At 33.2% G+C, this 16,460-nt stretch overlaps 2 protein-coding genes across 9 annotated transcripts in view; one reads left to right on the top strand and one right to left on the bottom strand.

The window, feature by feature from the left end:
* The window catches only part of GNAT3 (G protein subunit alpha transducin 3), a 52,756-nt gene that overhangs the window by 17,392 nt on the left and 18,904 nt on the right, over positions 1-16,460 (top strand). The window contains exons 3-4 of the mRNA XM_036246813.1: positions 5,965-6,106; positions 15,086-15,243. Coding sequence (XP_036102706.1) covers positions 5,965-6,106; positions 15,086-15,243 — 300 coding nt within the window. The remainder of the gene's footprint in view (positions 1-5,964; positions 6,107-15,085; positions 15,244-16,460) is intronic.
* CD36 (CD36 molecule) overlaps positions 1-16,460 on the bottom strand; it is a 214,882-nt gene that overhangs the window by 190,110 nt on the left and 8,312 nt on the right. For all 8 annotated transcript variants that reach the window (XM_036246795.1, XM_036246789.1, XM_036246791.1 and 5 more), the window contains exon 2: positions 6,843-6,925. The gene's annotated coding sequence lies outside the window, so the exon portion shown is untranslated. The remainder of the gene's footprint in view (positions 1-6,842; positions 6,926-16,460) is intronic.

Here is a 16,460-nt window from a genome sequence, read left to right as displayed (position 1 = left end):
TATATTAATCTGAGTATAAATAGAACTTTAATATTGTGGTCATAAGCCATAAACATTTTGAAATATTTCAATCAATGATCCATTTGAATTTAGAACATAATATTTTTAACCTAACTAGTATTTTGCCTACCTGGGGATAAAATGCATATTTAAAGTTATGGCTCTCATGGATTTAAATTAATTTTTTTCTTTATTTTCTCTACTTTTTCCTCTTTATAATAAAATAAATAGACCTGCATTTCTTAATAAAGAGATAATGAACACAAAATGTTATGATTCCAGAATGCAATACCTAAATAAATAAAATGGCAATTGATAAGTAAAAATAAATATGTGAAATTTCATGGCTCTGTCACCACAGGTGAATTTTTAATTCAACTGCTGCTATAGGAGAATATATATATATATATTTTTTGCTTATTTTTAATTAAATGCTCAAGGATCTTATTTTTAGCACATATCATATGAGGGAATAATTCCAGTTAATGATGAAATTGTCTATAATCTAAACCACTGCTTTTTTCTTCTTTCTACCTAATGTCATGTGAGTTCAATATCAATCAATATTTAAACCCCACTTTTGAATTCTGTCACCTATATCTGTAACTAAATTATTGACCTTTTTGCCTGTCTTTGAAGAACAGAACTCCTTTAACCATATCACTGATCACATTGCTTTTGAGTTCTCGGCTCCACCCTTGTACTTAAGTCATCTTGTGTTTCCTTATAACATTACCATTGTATTCACCTGTTCTTTTCTTGCAGGTTATAATTATGCTTGCATCCCTTTTATCCTTCTTACCTGCCCATTCTCTATTCAATAAGAGAAGAAGTGACCAGTTATTTGGCTATATAAAAATTAAAACTTTCAAAAATATTAAACCATAAATAAAATTAAGCAAACAGAAAATTTGAAAAAATTTATAATAAATATGATAGATAATTGAATATCATAAAATGTAAAGATCTATAGATTGTTAAGAAAAAAAAGCTGCCCAATATATATAAATGTGAAGAGATTATGAACAGACAGTCCACAAAAGACACAATTCAAGTATCTATTAAATATATATATTGAATTTAAGCTCACTGATGTAAAAAATTAAAACAATAATGAGCTGTTTTGTATCTTTGTAAATTAGCAAACAATTTCAAGGTAATATTACCTAATAAGGTGATGTTTTGAGAAATGAATATTTCTCATTATTACTTGTAAAATTATGTTATAGATAATGTATAAAAATAATTTTGGCAATTATGCACAGTAAGGTGATAAAATAATTACTAATCATTTAAACACATTTTTGAGAATTTTTATAATAACAATTTTAAAATAAAGGGGCATAAAAATAAAATAATTTAAATATGAAAATGCATGCACAAAGAGACATATTCATCTTATTTAAAATGTTGAAATACAAGCTAGAATAAAATACTTTAAAATAAAACATAATCAAATAGATTGTGAAATTATGGGATTATTCACCTTTCAGTTGTAATATTTTACCTCCATTACAAGTTATATGTATATGAAAAATTTTAATAAAAGAAAATAACTAATGTTAACTGAAAAACCAATATATAAAATTTCATTAATAACTTTATCTCAACTATGACAAAATAGATAATGTTTCTACAATGGAAGAACATATATCAATATTCAAATACATTTACTCTCAATAGTGAGATTTAAAGTTACATTGCACCTTCATTTTGAATATTGCTGAGCAGTTTACATTTTCTAAAATGAGCAAGTATTACTTCTATTACTAAAAAAATAAAATAAAATAAATTCCTGGTTCTGCTCCATCTCTCCTTCCTTTTCTCTGAGTCTTTTTAGGAATAGTAAACACCAATTTGCTCTATTCTTCCACTTTCCATTACTCTTCAACCATTTCCATTGGTGTGTCACAGAAATTGCCCTTATAAACATCAATTATGATTTCCTAATTGTCATTTTTATGAAGTATTCATAAGTCCTTATTTTAATTCCATTTGAGTTTATTGGGCTTCTCCCTCTTAGTATGTTAGCCTGGATTCTGAGATAATTCTCTTTCCTAGTCCACCTCCTAACTCTGTCTTCTTCTTTTTTTTTTTTTCATCCTCACCTGAGGACATTTTTCCATTTTTTGTACAGATAGAGTGGGAGGGAGCGAGAGGAAGAGAGAGGAAGAGAGAGAGAGAAACATCGATGTGAAAGGGACACATCGAGTGACTGCCACCCGCACGAACAACCAGGCTGGGGACAAACTGCAACCGAGGTACATGCCCTTAGCGGGAACCGAACCTGGGTCTCTCGGACCACAGGCCGACGCTCTAACCGCTGAGCCAAACAGGCCAGGGCTAACTCTGTCTTCTTTACTCCCTGATTCTTTGACTGCATCTTTCTTAAATGTTATTGTCACTAATGTACTAGGTCCTCTTCTCTACTTACTCTATATCTTCACCAAAATAAAACTGCTAGAGTCTGATGATTTTACTATCATCTTCAAGCAGATTGTCCAGAATATTTCTTTCAAATTCAGTCAGTTTGTCTAAACTAGGGAAGCAGATATTTCTACTTCTATAGTCTATGTATAGGTCCAAATCAGAATAAACATTGAATTTATCCCTCCATCTGGCCTCTATTTCATTAAATGAATGATAGCAACACCAACCTCAAAAGCAATAAATCTAGATGTAGTTATGCTGATGCCATCAAGCCTTCACCGAATATGCCACATCTACACAAATTATGTCTCCAAACAAGTCATGTATCTTTATTGACACTCCTTTTTAAAAATATATAAGTTTTTATTGATTTTTTTTAGGGAGAGACAAAACATCGTGTGCGAGAGATACATTAATTGGCTGCCTCCTGCATGTCCCCCGCTGGGGATCGAACCCATGTGCCCTGACCAGGAATTGAACTGGGACCACTCAATCCATGGGATGATGTTCAATCCACTGAGCCACACCAGCCAGGCTATTGTCACTTCTTAGTTAAAAACCTCATTGTTTCTGACCTGAATTAATACAGTATCTGGCTAAGTAGTTTCTAACCCATCCTCTTCCTCTTCTTGCATTATTCACACTATCACAAATTGATCTCTTTAAGAAATGATTGTATATCCTAAATTGAATTCTTCACTTATCCTATCTTGATTAAACTTCAAAAACGACACTTCTTTGAAATACATAAGACACTTCAAAATTCAGCTTTTGTCTGTCTCGTTATTCCTAATGTCCCATAATTTCCTCCTTCCCACTGTATGCTTCAGAAACACTGAATTTATGATCTCGATGTACACTATAGATTATGGGCTGTAAAATCAGATTGCATTTTTTGCCTAGCTATACCATTAACTAAGTTAAGGGTAGTTGCTTAATGTATCTGACTATGTTTCTTACCTGTACAATGTAGGTGATAATTTTATATACTTTAAAGAGCTTATTGTAAAAAAAAAAAAAAATGAGAAGACAAAGTGCTTAAAAAAGTTTGTGACACAGATGGAAAGCTTGATGATTGTAAGCGTTATATTTGATCCTACTGATTCTTCTGCCTAGGTTGTTCTCTTCCCTTTGATTATCTGGAAATAACTATTTATTCTTTAAAATTCAACTGATCATTATTGTTCCTAGGCAGTCTACAAAGTGATAAAATTTATCACTTTTTCTTTTCTAGGTCATTGTACCATGCAGACGTTGTTGCTATACATTGTCATATTGTACAAAAATCAGATATACTCTCCTTCCTGAAATCCACTGTTCTCCAATAGAAATTTCTGAGGTGAAAGGGATTATATATCTGTGCTCTTCCCCACGATAGCTCCTAGCCACAAACTGCATGTAGCTATTAAGAACTTAATTAGAGCTAGTGCGATTGAGGAATTAAATTTTTAATATCTTTTCATTTGAATTAATGTGTCTAGTGGCTACTGTGTTGGAAAGTGGAGCTCTAGTTTATATGTTTTGGGGGGAAAAGGAGTTTGTTTACTTTATTCATTCTTCTCAGTGCATAATGTGATATGTTACAGAAAATGCCCAGTAAAAATGTATTAATTTGAACAGAGCTAGGAATCAACTTGCAAGTACAGAGCTCTATTTCACAGAAATACATTTATGCAGCTCCTAGAGAAACAAGTTGCTTACATTCTCACTACAGCTGGATATTCTAGTCCATTTTGTTATTGTGCTTTGTGATAAATGTTTCCTTCTTCAGTAGTGAAAGGAAAGGGATCAGAACTTGTGCCAGGAAGAAAATCTAAATGTTCCCAAGTCTATTTATAACTGGCATTCTAATTTAATAATTTAAAATTTTTTCCAATTTTAAGTTTTGACTAGGAACTGGAATTTCTTTAATAAACTTATTCCTGATCTATCCATAAAATATTTTACTGCATTTTTCTATACCTTTAATTGACTACTAAATTTACATTGTTATTTAATTATTTAATACACCAAGATAAATATGGCCATATTTGTAGTATACATACAGCAATTATTGGCAATAAAATATTAAAAATAAAGAATAGATATAGATACTGCTTTTACTCCTTTCAAATGCCGAATCCTTGCATTTGAAGGTTTTAACATCTTGGGAGATATTGTATTCTTTTTCCTGCTATGCTAAAATCTCTATGTGAATGGATATAAATTTTAGTAACATGACATCCAAAAGAATGCCTAAAAAACACAAAGCATTTCAAAACCAATAAGAAAAAAAAAAATAGCAATAAGAAATTTGCAATAAAGTAATTAGCATACGCGAAGATCTTAGCTTTTAATAGGTAAATCTATTTTAATCTGTTATTCTAAAACTAGTAGTTGAACTGTTGAGCGCTGACTGAATGAGTGGAAGGAAAATAACAATTCAGCCAAATTAAATGTCCGGGCCTTTCATCTCTGAGTTCCCAGAAGCACCAAACACATGGAATGTTACACGGAATGTAACAGCTGGTAACTACCCACACTAAAAAAAGATGCCTTTGTTACTGCTTTATACAGAAAGCAGGCCCTCCAATTTTCTAGGGTGTCCTAAGTGAAAGGAAAAGGCATGCGTTTCGTACTAAATTATTTCTCTTCCTGTAGACATCATGTCATAAACACTACAAAACATTTTAGAACTACTTGTACAACTTGGTCTTGGGAATCTGGAAATTTTTCTCCTAAAAAGAAATAAGCTTTCTAGGTAAAATGCTCATGATTTACCTATATATTTCTTTTCTAATTCTCACCTGAGGATATTTTCCCATTGATTTTCAGATAGAGTGGGAGGGGGGGAGAGAGAAACATTGATATGAGATGCATGGATTGGTTGCCTCCCAAACAACCCTGACTGGGGCCGGGGATGAACCACAACTGAGGTACGTGTCCTTGACTGGAATCAAACCCGAGACTCTTTGGTCCACAGGCTAGTGCTCTAACCACTAAGCCAAATTGGCCAGGGCATGATTTACCTATTTTTATTTATTTTTTAATCCTCATTCGAGGACATTTTTCCATTTTTTGTACAGACAGAGTGGGAGGGAGACAGAGAGAGGGAAACATCGATGTGAAAGGGACACATCGAGTGGCTGCCACCCGCATGACCAACAGGGCCGGGGACAAACTGCAACCGAGGTACATGCCCTTAGCGGGAACCGAACCCGGGCCTCTCCGGACCACAGATGGATGCTCTAACCACTGAGCCAAACCGGCCAGGGCGATTTACCTATTTTTAATAGTGCTTTATCTGGAAAAAATCTTAAGTTGTCTTTATATTTAGTGTGAGGAGCTCAGAAAGAAAATATTATATTAAACCCAAATAATAATAAAAATCCAAAAACCATAAAATTGTTCAAATTTAACATATACATATGGACAAAATTTTTTAAAGCAAATATATACTGTAATTTTATTCAAGCAAGTTATTGTTGATGTGTTTTAATATTACAAAAAATGCAATTCCTCAACTCACAAAAGCTTTTCGTGTTTAAATTATAGGATCATCCACAAGAATGGTTACAGTGAGCAAGAATGCATGGAGTTCAAAGCAGTAATTTTCAGTAATACATTGCAATCTATCCTAGCTATTGTGAAAGCCATGACTACCCTTGGGATTGATTATGAAAATTCTAGAAGTGCAGTAAGTATATAAAGAATTACAATTTTAGGACTTACAATGGTGAAGCCATAAAACAGTAGAACTTAATAAATTTGTAATACTAATCTATGCCAAAACTTAATATGAAATATGAATTTTGGAAACATTAATTCTTTTTAGCGTAACACTTCCTATTTACCTTTAAATGAAATTTTTCTTTTTGACTGTGTGCCATAACCTTATTCAACATTAGTTGTTCCTAGAAGTAAATCCTAATATCAAATACTATACTATATTAGAGAAAAATATTGTTTATGTTTGCTAAGTACAAAAGAGTTGATTCCATAAAAATTAAACTACAATGTCTCTACATTTATTTTCTTAGTTTAATTGTGAGTAACTTCATGGAGACTTTCTTTTTAATAAAAACACTGCAATTATTACTGTTCAGTGATGATTACAAAGACTGTAGCACATAATGTTTATAGAATTCAAAATTATGTGATTAATAAAATGTTTCTATAATATATATACTCAAGTAGTCATAGTTTTGTTAAGATAGCAACTAAGTAACTTTATTTTTCTTCTGTTTTATATTTTGCAAAATAATTATTTTATATTAAAATACATTTAAAATCCACTTGCTTTAAAATAGTTCATGTGCAAGCATATAAAACCATTTTAGTTGAAAAATAAAACATATAGCATTATCCAAAGAACAATAGTTGGCCACACCCAAAAAAGGACTAATTGTGTATAATTCATGGGAAGAACTCACCCATTCGCATATTCCTCTCCAGGAGCAACTGGTAGCATCCAATGTCAGTTGAATTGATCCCAAAGAAATTCTTTGATACCTTGCTATATAAAAATAAAAATAGAGAGGAACAATATAGTAAGTACAGAGAAAAAAGTGGCATTTATACTTTTCTCTCCCCCATTTTACCAGTACTTTAGACAATGTAAATGACATTTGGAAGCCATTAAGATGAAAAGAAAATATCTCATGCTGCTAATTTTTTTTCTTATTTTCCCTAAAGCATAGTTGATATTATATGAGTTTCAGGTATACAACAGTTATTCAATATTTATATACCTTATGAAGTGATTACAGCAATCTATCTAGTAACCATCTGTCACAAAGTTAATTTGATACTATGGATTGCACATTATATCCCTGTGATTTATTATTCTATAACTAGAAGTTTTTGCCTCTTATTTTTATTCACCTTTTTTTACTCCTCCCCAAATCATAACCTATTTGTTTTTCTCTGACTTATTTTACTTAGCATAATACCCTCTAAGTCCACCCATATCATTGCACATGGTAAGATTTCATTTTTTAATATATTTTTTATTGTTGACATTATTACAGATGTCCCTCATTTCCCCTCGCCCTTTGCCCCCCTTTGCCCCCCCCCAGGCCTTCACCACACTATTGTCTGTGTCCATGGAATATATGTGTGTGTGTGTGTGTATGCACACACACACACATATGTTATTTGGTTAATCTGTTCCCACTCCTCCACCCCCCACCATATGTCAGTCTGTTCCATGCCTCCATGCCTCTGTACTTATTTTATTGGTCAATTTATTTTGTTCATTAGATTCCACAAATACGTGAGATTGTGTGATATTTTTCTTTCTCTGACTGGCTTATTTCACTTAGCATAATACTCTACAGGTCCATCCATGCTGTCGCAAAGTGGGAGAAATCTTTCTTTTTCATCGCTACACAGTATTCCACAGTGCAAATGTACCACAGCTTTTTTATTCACTCATCTACTGATGGGCACTTGGCTGTTTCCAGATCTTAAGTATTACAAATAATACTACTATGAACATAGGGGTGCATGTATTCTTTCTGATTGGTGTTTTGGGGGTGCTAGGATATATTCCAGAAGTGAGGTTGCTGGGTCCAATGGCAATTTCATTTTAAATTTTTCATTCTTTTTTTATAATTGAGTAATATTCCATTATACGTGTGTGTGTGTGTGTTTATATGTGTGCATATAAAAAACAAATTTTTTATAAATTCTTCTATCTATGGACACTTATGTTGCTTATTTGGCTAGTGAATAATGCTGTAATCAACATACAAGGATGCATATATCTTTTAAACTTAGTGTTTTTGCTTTCTTCCTGTTAGCTACCCAGAAGCAGAATTGCTGGATCACATAGTAGTTCTATTTTTCAGTTTTGAGGAACCTCATACTGCTAATTTTAAAGGGAGTAGTAAATGCTTTCACTTAGATTTAGTTCTGCCACTTTCTGATGAAGAGCATGGGAATATACTTAGGGAAATCGTTAGTAAAGAAAAGCCAGGAGTTCTGCTACGTGCTGCTTCCATTTATAGCTTTTACCCCACAACTTGGCTCCAGTATGTCACCTACTTCTCTGGGTTACAGTTTTTCTCTCTTATGTAAAAGGAAAACTTACACGAACTAAACTCCAATATCCTTTTTTTTTTTTTTAAATCATTCTATACATAGTGATCATGTTTTTATTCAAGGGTATTTCCGCTTTCACTCTGACCCTGGCTTTTCCTACAAACCTAGGATTTTGAACTGGTCCTTAAAAAACAACCTGGTGTAACCTCCTTACTTAAAGATATAAAAATATAAGGACCAGAAAGGATTAGTAATTTGGTCTCCCTTAAATTGCTGGAGTTTAGAGCAAGACCCACTTCCCCTGTCTTCTATTAGAGTACTTCTTCCAATGCAAAGTATTTTGTAAAAATACTTTGTAATAATTATTTTCTTTCTTGTAACCTGTAATAATTCCTAAAGCACGTGTTCTTTCTGCATTCATTAGAGAATAATGTAATGTTTTAATTTGCATGTGTAATATTACATATATTTGCATCACTGAAGTAGGAAATCACAACCTTGCCTATTGCTACTTATTTAAATATATTGTGAATATATCGTGCACTTCATATAGCCCAGTGTTTTAAAACAGCTGATGCCTGCAATCACCCAAGACCTGAAATCTGTTGGTTAAGTGTCTTAAAGATCTGGCATTCAGGGAGTGAAGATACATTGCTGCCATTATGTCAACTAAAAAACAAAAACAAATGTAATTTATTCAAACTGTACATTGAATAGAAAAGAAAAACAGATTAACTTAAGCAGCACTAAGCAATTGGCACAACTTCTCAGGAGTTCCTATGTTCTCAAGCATCACCATTGTCAGGCACTATGTAGCTCATATTTTTATTTAATCTAACATAAATAATAGAAGTTTTAATCACAATCTTCAGTATTTGATTCTAAGATTAATGCATTACCTGTACCTGACTTAAGCTGCATATTTAACAGGTTAATTGTTAAAAACTTTACCAATGTATAGAATTCAGAGCTCTGATTTCCTACTGCTTTCTATTTATCTTTTGATTTGTTTATTTATGCCAGGTTACATATTCTTATATTACTGTTGTACATTATCATACAGATTGCTATTCAAAGAGGGGAAGAGTCTTAACAGAAAATTTAAATGAGCTTCTTGATCACTGGTTCTGTAAGTTTAGACAAGTTATTTCATATTTCTAATTTCAGTTGCTTTATCCACAAAATGTTAGAGCTGTCCTCACTGAATTACAGTGACTATTGTAGAACAAAACAGAAACATAAGAAATCCATTTAAACACAATATATTGCAGAATGTAAGCTCCCAGTAAATATTAGGTATTACTACTTGTCAGTAATCACTTTGAATATAGGCAAATTAAAATGCATAATTGAAATCTGCACATCTGACATCATTTAAAAATATTTTAATTAAAATATTATTTTTATGGCAGAAAACTGTCTGGACACTGGGGATATACACATAAATCAGCAGTAAACAAGGTGAAAAGAGTATTTGCCCTCAAAGGAGCAAAGGTGATATTGAACAAGTAATTGCGAAGCGTCAGCTAGCTCCAAAGGGCAGCCCAGACGTGGAGTGAGTTCCTCCTCCGTCTCTGAAAAAAGTACAGAGAAAGGGAATACTATCACTACTGGGGGTGGGGGAGAACTAACTCGCTTTGTTTTGGAAATGTTGAATATGTGTAGATTCTGTGAGATTTCAACTAAATCTTGGTGTTAATGGCATACCATTACATTGTGATGTACAACTTACTGAGGAAGTGGTCAGAATGGCAGCAGACAAGTGCTTCGACTGAGAAGGGCACTAAGGAGAATAGAGACGTAGGAAAAAGTGATGGAAAACTCCAACATTTTCTGGTCCTTTGAGAGGAACAGGAAGCCTTGGAGGAGAGCATGGAATAGTAGGAGGAAAACCAGGAGTGTGTGGAATCATAGAATTCAAGACAGGTTTTCCAAAGAGGTTAGATACATTGAAAAGGTAAGAATGAAGTATATATATAAGAACTGGGTATATAATGAGAGGTTTCTGAAGAGTTTTGGATGCGGAGTACCTTGAAGTGTGTTGAGAAATAGGAGAGATATAATATCTGTAGTTGAAAGGAAACTTGTTCTTGCTAGTTTTACAGGTTTAATACTTCATAGACCAACTTCAAGAATATAGTGCTTATAAAGAAAGTAAAGCTGAAGAGACAAGAGGGGTCAGAAAAAAGGGCATTTAGTAAATTTCTATTTACCCTTTCTGAATACTATTATATTCCACTTTAGAACCCCTAAAATAGCCACAAGACCAACATAAAAGAATGTTTTAAGTTATAACACTTTTATCACATAATCTGGGTATTTTGTGACCACCTTTGGCATAGCACACTACAAAGTGAACTCTACAATCTGAACCAGGGAACATTGATTCCTGAAGATGTTCTATGATACAGATTCTGTGATCAAATAAGTCTGGGATATATGTACTATTACAACTGCTTGGAAATTTGCGAACAATATTCGTGTTCAAAGGTTCTAAAAATCTGAAGCAACCAACCTTGCACTTTTAAACTAGCACTTTCCCAAAGTACTAGGTTATGATATCCTTTCCTTCCTTTGACAGATATTTTTTACGATCTTTGGAAATGCAAGTCTAGGGTTCAGAACAAGTTTTATAAGGTTCTAGGACCACCTGAGTCCCCAGTATTGATGAGAAAGTTCTGGGTAACCTATAGAGAAAAATATATATTTTGGGTTCCCAGCAATAATCCCAGAATCATGCAATTTCGAATGAGCCATTCTAGAGCCACCATAATTTTCATATTTTTCCAAGTAATTATAAGGAAATAAAATTTCTCAGCATGCTACTCACTCCCTCCCCCTTGAAGCTATAAAAAAAAAAATTTGAAAAATTATTAGAGATCTCTTAAAGTTTCTCTATAACATGTGGTCTGAGATAATGTATTTATTTTATTGATTCATTCATTCAGCAGTATTTCAGAGATGTATATATATATTAGGTTCTGTTCTCATTCTTAAGGATGCAAAAATAAACAAAACACAAAAATATCTGCCTTGGAGTTTTTAAAGTCTAATATAAAAGATATAAAATAAAGACATATGCACTACATAAGTATTAGTAAGTACTATGAAAAAAAAAAGCAAGGAGGGTAAGGGTCTAGAGAATAATAAAAGAATGGAAGAAAAGGTGACCACGGATGGCATCTTTGAGGGTGTGGTGTTTGGGAAGAGACCTACGTGAAGCAGGAAGTGAGCAATGGGGAAGACAGGAAGGATTTCTGAAACAGGGGCTTGGTGAGTTCAAGGAAGAGTAAGGAGTCCTGTGGTTCTTGAGAAAATGAGGAAAGGAAGAGAGAGAGAAATAAGGGTGAAAACAAAGTCATGGCTCAAAAATGTAGAGCCTTGTGAGCAATAATAAGATATACGGATTTTATTTTGAAATTGATGAGAAAGTACTGGAGCTTTTAAAATACTGGAGTAAGATAAGTGGTAGGAGTTCAGTTTTCCATCAAGCTGGCTGTTATGTAGAAGACAAAGTCGCATAATACCTGTTAATTTTGGTGTTATATATTTTAAAATTTCAAATTTGTTTGATAGACCCAATCCCTTAAACAGATGAATTTTGATTCTTGAAATGGCCACGTTAGCCCTTTAACAAATGGAGAAGAACTTCAAGAATGGAAATATAACATGTTCAATGAGAAATTACTTGTGGTTTAAAAAACAAACCTGTATATTGATTCCCAACTCAGGCTACACATTTGAGTCACTTGAGAGATTCTTTAAAATACCTTTGCAGTAACTGACACCCAGAGATTCTGAATCATTCTGTTTGTGTTGGGGTCCTGGTATCAATATTTTTAAGAAGTGCCCTACAAGCTTATTAAATGCAGCCTAATTTGAAAACCACCACCAACTTCAGTTATGAATGCAATAGAATAAAAAATAAAAATCTAGAGAGACAAAAGCCAAACCGATAGAATTTCTTGCTCTTGGGGGAGGTACTAGGATTGATGTAGTGGTCAAAGAGGACTTGGTGACATTTAAATGTTCAAGGTGAGACTATGTTCATGATATCTATACAAACAAACTATACTTAAATTAAGAATGGAAAATTTTAAAGAGAAAGAAAAGTTTATTAGCTTGGTTTGCAAAGGTATGCTAATAAGGCATGTAGTTTTTTCCCTATAGGCACAGAACTGTTTGAACTATTGTTTCATTGTATCATTTCTCCTCAATGTTATTTTAATAATGGGAAGAGGCAAATAAGATGATGCCAGCAACAGTGGCTTTGCAATTCTCTTTTACATCCAACTAATCAGGAAGAAGGATTTAAAACTTACCCTGTGCTGATACAAAAAAAGGGGGTGAAGACTGATTTCGACCACTTAAAATTTTTGGCCTAATGGTCATTTGATCATTTTGGTTTGGCAACAAAACCTCAGTGGGAAGAAAGACAAAAATAAGACTTTTAATTTTAAGAAAGCCCCTCTCTAACATTGAGAAACATACCCTTGGTTTTCATGCAAAGAAAAGATTTTTAATAAGACAGTAAAATAAGCTTAGCATCAATTTAAAATAATAGTAAATTAAATTGTATCAGAAAACCAGCAAGTTCTTATTGGACATACCCCTGTCATTGTACAAAATATATTTGGGTTTGACTCTTCTTCTGATGTTTATTGTCTTTATTAGTTTGCCACCTTAACCACCTACTTTTAGATTCCTCATTTGTAAAGTTGGAAAAAATATAGTGTCTATGTGATTGTTGTATCATGTGAGATACAACATGTGTGCTAACTGTTGTGGAAATATAATGATATGTGCAGGCATGAGCATGAGCTTTAGAGTCTGACAACCAGAATGTGAGCCCAGACTTCATCTATCTGGTCTATAATGGTCAATAATTATTATAAAATTCAAATTCTTCTTCTTAAAATGTTTTGTCAATAAACCGATTTGATACTTAGTTTAGACAAACTGTGGACTAGATTATTTACTCAGTGTACTTTTATTTCTTTTTTGATGTTAGCTCCAAATATTCCATCAGGATTAACACAATGCTCACTTTTTTTTTTTTGTTACAGATGTTTCTCCTTTTTTTACCCCATTGGCAACCCCCTCCCCACCCCATCCCACCCCCACCCCATCCCCAGCTTTGTTGTCCATGTCCATTGGTCATGTATACATGCATATAAGTGTGGTTTAGCTCCTCCCACCCTTCACCCCCTCTTCTGAGGGATGTCAATCTTTGCCCCACTTCCACGTTTCTGGGTCTCCTGTATTCCTCAGACTGTTATGTTCATTATATTCCGTATATAAGTGAAATCATGTGGTATTTGTCTTCGCTTATTTCACTTAGGATAATACTTTCCAGGTCCCTCCATGTCGTCTCAAAGGATAAGAGATCTTTCTTTCTTACCGCTGCATAGTACTCCATTGTGTATATGTACCACTGCTTTTTTATCCATTCGTCTGCTGATGGACACTTGGGCTGTTTCCAGATCTTAGCTATTGTAAATAGTGCTACTATGAACATGGGGGTACATATATTCTTTCTGATTGGTGTTTCAGGCTTCTTAGGGTATATTCCTAGAAGCAGAATCACTGGGTCAAATGGAAGTTCAATTTTTAATTTTTTGAGGTAACACCATATTGTTTTCCATAGTGGCTGCATCAGTCTGCATTCCCACCAGCAGTGTATTCGAGTCCCCTTTTCTCCACACCCTCGCCAACACTTGTTGTTTGATGATTTGTTGATGGCGGCCATTCTGACAGGTGTGAGGTGATACCTCATTGTTGTTTTTAATTTGCATCTCTCTGATGATTAGTGATGTTGAGCATTTCTTCATGTCTCTTGGCCATTTGTATGTCCTGTTTGGAGAGGTGTCTATTCAGCTACTCTGCCCATTTTTTAATTGGGTTTTTTGTCTTCCTTTTTTTGAGTTGTATGAGCACTCTATATAGCTCACTTTCTTTTCAATTTTCCTTTCCTTTTCCCTTCCCTTCTATTGATTGATTGATTGATTGATATTTATTTGTCTGACCTACCCTATTAATTTGCCCCAAAGCATGGATGTTCAAAATTTTGAGTGGATCAAAATGTTTACCATTAATTATTTATATGATTACAAAGAGGTACATGATGGCAAATAATATTGTATATCGATTTTTTAAGTACAACTTTAGAATACTGAGTTTTATTTTCCATTTTGCTCTTATTCTTACTTGATATTTTTATTTCCTAGAAAAAAAAATATGGTAATGATCAAAGGAAGACTATGTGCCAATTTAGATCACCAGATCCATTACTCTTTTACCAGCATTTTGACCATCTAAGCTCAATGGACTTACACCAAAATATTATCCCTTTTCACATAATACTCAAAGTTAGGAATATATACCAAAATATCCTAAATGTTTAATTATAATATTTAAATATATTAGTTTTTACAATGGAGAACTCTTTGGGGTATTAACCAGGGATTATAAAGAAGTTTGGTTTTATTAACCTTAAGATATATTGACTAAGTTCAATAGAATTATTACCTAAAGGAATAATATAAAATCATCCCATCGAAATGCTCTAATTAAAAAATGTGATTTCAAATAACAACACATATTTATTCTTTTCATAAAAACATTGCCACAGGAAGACCAGCGACAACTTTGCGCAATGGCAAATACCATAGAAGATGGCACAATGACGCCTGAACTGGCGGAGGTAATAAAACGGCTGTGGGCAGATCCAGGAATTCAGACCTGCTTCGAAAGGTCGTCAGAATATCAGCTCCATGACTCCGCAGCTTAGTAAGTGATTACGTTTTAACAGGAATTGTGGTTAAAATATTAAAAATTAAAAATTATAATTGTATATTTTGCAATTGATCACAAATGAGAAATGTAAATGACTTTAGATTGTATTTTTAAAAAAATAATACAAGAGAAATAAAAAAGATCAAAATGATATGAGATGTAAAAAAATATAACCAGGGGAACATTTTAAATAACTAATTTGAAATTATTTTCCTTAGACGATCTATGTTTTAAATATGTTCTTCAAATTAAAAAGAATTAATCATTTTGCATTGTGTTCAACGTAAACACAGAGTGGTGTTATGCACACGAGGGCTACGGCTAGTCTTTTCATCTCTACTTCATATGTTCTAAGGTAATCTTATTAATGACACGCGCTTTGAGGTTTCTTAGATTTAAGGAACATGATACAGAGTTCTAGAAAGAAGTAATGGATTGATATCCACAATATTTGTACATCGTGGAGTTCTTTTTGAATCTCAAGGAAGGTTATATTGTTTTCACAGCTTTCCTCCAGTTAGCTATTATCAGCCACAAGGAAATTAGGAAGTTGTGACATTATTTATAAATTCATTATCAAAATGATTTTAAGTTTCCATTTTAGTAAGTGGTTCTTATCCCACAGTCATATGCCTAGAATTATGTGTCAGCATGTCTTGTAAATATAGTTTCATTATTTCAGTATACTCCTGTCCATGCACAGAATGTGGAAAAAGATATAAACAGTTCTTTTGTTGAACCCCAAACAGAACATGTTATCAGTACTTAAAAAAACAAAGCAAGCCAATGTGAAACAAATGTGAAAGTGAAACAAATGAAAGATTACTTGAGGACAGAACAATACAATTTGCATGATACTTAAGATTTTTAATAATCATACTCGGCAGAAGGATTATGGAGAGAAAACATACCACATAAATTCTAAGAAAAGATAACAGTCTTCTGTGATTACTCATTCAGGTTCATTTTAAATTCCAAACCCAGTGGGCACATTGCCCTTGACCAGCTCTTGTCTCACTGATGAAGGAGAGGATGGATATCATCCTGTGATTATATAAACTTAAATAACTGTTTTTATAAGTATCCCAGTACCTAATTACATTTTAATACTAAGAGGGTTGTCTGTGGTATAGAAAACATTGCTTTTCTATATGATCACTGATAAGAGCAGTCACAATAAGTAAGAAACTGAAATATGGAATATTTTCATT

The sequence above is a fragment of the Molossus molossus genome, unplaced genomic scaffold, assembly GCF_014108415.1.
Source record: "Molossus molossus isolate mMolMol1 unplaced genomic scaffold, mMolMol1.p scaffold_m16_p_7, whole genome shotgun sequence".
Lineage (NCBI taxonomy): Eukaryota > Metazoa > Chordata > Mammalia > Chiroptera > Molossidae > Molossus > Molossus molossus.
The sequence above is the reverse complement of the archived record's forward strand: the minus strand, read 5'-3'. Positions and strand labels throughout refer to the sequence as shown.